The 5428-nt window shown below is 46.9% G+C and overlaps 1 protein-coding gene and 1 non-coding gene across 2 annotated transcripts in view; both read right to left on the minus strand.

Annotated features, from left to right (window-relative positions):
• Positions 1-5428, minus strand: part of SF3B3 (splicing factor 3b subunit 3) — a 38694-nt gene that overhangs the window by 33132 nt on the left and 134 nt on the right. Inside the window, exons 2-3 of the mRNA XM_026714332.2 lie at positions 4913-5018; positions 2973-3299 (exon numbers count right to left, since the gene is read on the minus strand). Coding sequence (XP_026570117.1) covers positions 2973-3299; positions 4913-4982 — 397 coding nt within the window. The 5' untranslated portion in view covers positions 4983-5018. The remainder of the gene's footprint in view (positions 1-2972; positions 3300-4912; positions 5019-5428) is intronic.
• Positions 2397-2478, minus strand: LOC113445361 (small nucleolar RNA SNORD111). Its single transcript, XR_003375355.1, has one exon. It is a non-coding gene; the product is annotated as a small nucleolar RNA SNORD111 (small nucleolar RNA).

Raw genomic sequence — 5428 nt, forward strand, 5'->3', positions numbered from 1 at the left:
CTGGGCTACCTACTCAGACGTAGCAGCTCTTCTTCCTATTCCTTATTTCTTCTCTCCATTGCAAAAGTCAGCACAGCTGAAAATACTAAGTTGACTTTCCATTAAGAAAGTCCAAAGTGCCTAAAAATTTCAACCCTCCTCTAGGGCCATAAGTGGGATGGATGCAGGGTAGGTGGGGGAATAGTGTGCAGCCACAGACCATTTTGAACCATAAACTTTCCCAATTGTTTGTAATTGATTCTTCAGCACATTCTTCTCAATATGTAGTTCAATAAGTATTAGGGCTACTTTACTTGATGTGAAAAAACTCAAACCTAGACTACTTCATAAAGCTTAAGAATTTAATCACGTTTTAAGAATCTCTGCCCTGAGCGGAGACAGAGATTTGGCCCTGCTATCTGGAGACAGTGGGGATATGGATCAGGGCTTCAGATCAATATTGAGGGGGCCATGGCTTTTCACTCCCAGCCCCACCCCACTGAGCGACATTCCCTCTTTTATGGAGTTCCACTATGACAGACTGAACGGGTGCAGGATTTTGGAGATCTTCCTGGACTCGGTCCTGCTTCATGTAGTGCACCAATTGCGTCCTTTCCTGGAACAGGAGCCCCCGCTTATGGTCGCTCGCTCACGCTTTGCTGCACAATACTGCAACTGCACTCTCTGAAGAGCACCCAGAAGCTGCAACTGGGCCAGAATGCAGCCTTCAGGAAATTAGGAGGGTTTCTTAGTTTCTCCACCTTCCATCTTTCCTACGTGAGCCAAGCCGACTCGCATCAGGCTACTAAGTATAAGGTGCTTTCATGCCTTTTCTGCCACACTACTGAGCTCGGATTGGCCCCAAGCCTGCTGGTCTTCTGGGAAGCCTTGAAACCTGATTGTTTGCCCAGGAATCAGGATCACGAAGTTAGGGAAGACTGAGTAGGTTGCTATGATCTTGTTTTTATTCTCAGATGTTACTTTTAAATGATATCATGGTTTCAATGTTATGATTTATCCTTAAACTCCATTTGCTGCCCATAGCTTTTATGGTTAAAGAGGCAGCCATCCATATCAGTTATACTGATCAAATAACTCTCCCCTTAGCCTTCCTGTTCCTTAACCTAAATGCACCCCATTTTTTTTAACCATGCTTCATAAAATCTAGCCCCCACCTTCTCCTCAGCTTGGCCCTTTCCAGTTCCTCACCATTCTTCTTATACTGTGACAATCAAAACTGGACAGTACCACAGGTACAGCCTGAACAATGACCTTGCATAACCTCAACATCCTATTAATGAGACTATTAATTATAATTAATTTTAATTAGCTGCTACACACTGCGGGTTTATTATTCTTAACCTATGGTCTACCAGCAACCAAGATTTGTCTCACAAATATTACTGCCAAGCCAACTATCATAGTTCCTTGAAAATAAGACCCAGTCTTATTTTCTTTTGGGCCTAGAGATAAGCACTGGGGCTTATTTTCAGGGATATCTTTTTTTTCCCCAACTACAGGAGGCGGCGAGTGTGGGGGCCGACAGGAGCGGCAGCACCGACTGGAGTGGCTGGCCCCATCCTCTGTCCCACCGTGTACTTGCCTGCGGCTGCAACAGGCCAAACTCTTGGTGTGCTCTGGCCTTCGCCCTCTCTGCCTGCTGGCCCTGCTGCTGCTGGAACACCGGAGCTCGGATCTTGTCACGCCAATCGAGCTGCTTTTGGCAGAACGCTGCATGGTGAGTTATGCCATTGGGGTGCGTGAGCGCCTCAACTGGCACAATGAGCCTTGCAGCATCCAGCTGCGAGTGGCCGCAGAAGAGGTCGGATAGTGGTACGACAGGTGTCAGGGCATGGGGGGCCTAGCTGCAGCGGTCCTAAGATAAGTGGGTGCAGGGCACATGGGTCACCTCCAGACCCTGCCCTAGCTTGATTTTTACACCTGTGCCTCATCCCACCTTGTACATTGACATAGGTGAGGCTTAACTAGGGCTTATTTTGGGGTAGGGCTTGTATTAGGGATACGCGTGAAAATCGGGCTAGGGTTTGTTTTCAGGATACATCGTGTTTGGGGGAGACACAGTACACTACACTACTCATCTGACTTCTCCCATCTAAGTGGAGAATTCTACATTTCTCACAACTGGACTTCATTTTGTTGAAAAACTAAAAAAAAGGCCTTTGAACATGTCTTCAGAGATGCCATCAATCCCCACCTAACTTTAGGAATCACATCAACTGAACATCCCTCCTCATCAAAGTCATTCATAGAAATGTGAAGAGCAGTGCCCTGGGCAGAACCTGAGGTCGCCCACTGGATGCATCTCTCTCTTTCTTTCAAGCCAGTGTTCCTTCATACACTAAATCTATTGTTGGTCACCAAGATGTGTTTAAAAGCCAACAAGTAATTATAACAAGTACCTGATCAGACATGGATCCAAGTGTCTCCATAGTTTATTTCAGAGAAGAGACATGAATTCCTAATCATCATTTCAGGCTAAACTGCTGGTTTTTCAACTGATTCCACAGAAAATGACCTTGTGAAAATGCCTAGCAGCATTTCAGTCAAAGTTAGTATTCTATAAATCTGCTACATCTTGATCTTGTTTTCAGGAAATATGTCTTTCTCTGAAATCCACGAATTCTGACTGGCTGCAACCACCATCCACTATACCCCCAAATTTTATGATAGCACCTCTGATATCTTTTCAAATATCCAAGCAAGTCCCATAAGCAACATTAAAACCTCTGATCAAAACACTTATTGGCCACTTTAATATAATACTAGCCTTAGGAATAAACCACAACCAGCTGAGGCCAGACAACATAAACCATAAATTCACAAAACATGGAACTCAGTCAAATCATTGCCAAACATAAGCGCAATAACACAGATAAGGACACCAGACATTAACGGCATGCATCATCCAACATTTGCTTTTGTAATCAATTTCTTTCACCATTTTTCTCAATTGCCACTCTCACCCAACTTACTGATCATGACAGCTCGCCCTTTAGGATCCACAGCTAAGTACTGCCCGGGAACAATCCTGCGGCAGCCGCTTTTGCCAAAGGTTTCCTGATGAATTTTCTCAAACACATTTTTAGAAGGCTGGTATTCCAGGATGACGATGCGGCCTGAATCACTGCCCACCACAATGTAGTCCTTGGTCCCACCAGTTAATCGGAAGGCCATGAGGGAGCGAATGATGCCAAAAACTTCTACCGTCAACAAGGTATGAACCTTTCCAGTGTTTGGATCTGGACGAAGCAATTCCAAGATTTTCCCTCGGGAAACAACAATTTCTTGCTGCTTAGTACCTGCAAAATGCAAGCTACGATCAGCAATTCAGGAGGATTAAGGCCTTAGCCTCCCCATTAACTTCAATCCAATGGCAGTTAAGAGCTGCAAACCCTCCTTGACTTCTTGTGTCTAGACTCCCACACTGTAGCCCATTCACTTACCCAAACCATTTTAGGAACGGCAGGCAAATATAGGATGAGGATTCTGTAAGTTCCTTAGCAGGCAAAACAGTCTGGGCTGGATGCCAGTTGGACAAAACCTAACGTGGCGAGTGAAGCTGGATCTTTTTATGTGGGACTCTTACTACACTCACGAAAATGGACAAGATTGGTTTGCCCCAATGTGTGGTTCCATAGGGCTCTCCAGCTGTCTCCCACATCAAAACAAAGGCATGCTTGAAGCCCTCCCCCAGTTCAAGGCAAAACACCATCGATATGTTGATGATACTCAAGCTATACCATGCTGCCCTGACTAAGACTTGGGAAGCTGTCAGGGGCAAAATAAGCTCAGATGAAATCTTTCCCAGACCAAGTAATAGAACACAGATGGGTATTTGAAAAGCATCAATTCCAACAGTCAACCAGAATGAAACTGTGCTCTTCATGAAGCAGTAGTTACTGATTTGGGAGCCCTGGTGGAATCAGAAATGCCGGCTCCCCTTGCTTTATGCTAAAGGCAATTTTCCCCAAACCTCATCTAGCCTCACAATTTTTATCCAATTACATAAATTTTATTCACATTACAATGTGAATAAAATTGATCAATTGTATAGCAAATTTGCACAAAACAAGGAAAAGTGATACTGCTTAAGTCAGTCCTCCCTGTGAATCAGAGAGGAGACTAGATGAGCTAAATCTACTTTAAGGTAATAAAGTACTAACAGAATCCTGCAATTCTGAAAATATGAACTTCCAGTCACTACTTTTAACCACTTCATACATTAGGGTAGGTCCTCTTACTTTATTTCTTTGACTGGGAAATAAGCCACTGAGAGCCACTGAGGGCGCCTGCAGATTCTCTAATCTGATTTGCTTCCTAGGTAGCATCATTACATACAGGCTGTGGCTCCCGACATCTTTGCCCAATTACCTTTGGTGCACCAGTTGCTAGTCTACATACAGTAGGGTGCTTCAGCAGTGACGATGCAGGCCCTGGTCATACAATGTTCATTACTTGGGGTTGCCTTTGGAGAAGACCTGGAAGCTACAACTGATTCAGAATGGAGCAGTGAAACTGGGTCAGTCCTGCCACTGAAGCCTCTTCTAAAGTTGCTGCCTTGGTTACCGATAAGCTTCTGGAGGCAACAACTCAAAATACAGTAGGTATTGCCCTAGCATGGCAGAATCTGTCCCTTCAGCAAGAGTATCTTGAAAAGGCCTACTAAGAGGCGGCCTGCACCAAACTTGAGAACACGAGCCAAGTAGCAGAGCCTTTTCTGCTGCGGTCCCCACACTTTAACCGCTCAGGCCATCAATACAACCCAGGGTTTAACTCTAGTTGATGGCCAATGGCCTCCTTCTTCGGGGAGGCTGTCAGAGTTCATATCACGTCCCGCCTGCTTTCTGCTTTCCCTCCTTTGGAACTAACGATACACGAACGAACGTGGCCTCGCGAGCAGAGAGAAGTTTACCTGAAAAGTTCCCATGGATGGCATAGCTAATGCCGGTGGCCCGTTGAAGAGTTAAGTTGTACAGGAACATGGTGCCGGTTGACGTCGCTTCCCTTCAGCCCACCAGCTAGAAAAAGAGTTAAACAACGAACCCCGTAAGCATTGGGGGCTTCGTAGAACATCTGCAAGCCCCAGGAGGCCGAAGGGTTTCTCCTTCCCCTTGAGTTCCTGCAAGGGAAGAGACCGGGGCTCGGGCAGAAAGAGGCCCCAGCGCCCTTTTCGGAGCGCGCTCGGGATGAAGAGCAGGAAACGCCGCGGCCAGGCCCGAGAAGCAACGGGGAGAGGCCCGGCGCAGTCTTGGATACAATGCAGCAGCTCAGCCCGCGCCAGGGCCAAACGCGACGACGGGGAGGGCGCTGGGGCCGGCCTAGCGGCCTTGTACCCGCGCCGCAGCCGCCCTCCCAGGGAGGGTCGCGCCGGAGAGAGGATCGCAGGCGCCCCACCTAGCCTCCCCGGGCGAGATTCAGCGGCACCTAC

The sequence above is a fragment of the Pseudonaja textilis genome, chromosome 11 (genome assembly GCF_049901715.1).
Source record: "Pseudonaja textilis isolate UNSWEBS1 chromosome 11, rPseTex1.2, whole genome shotgun sequence".
Lineage (NCBI taxonomy): Eukaryota > Metazoa > Chordata > Lepidosauria > Squamata > Elapidae > Pseudonaja > Pseudonaja textilis.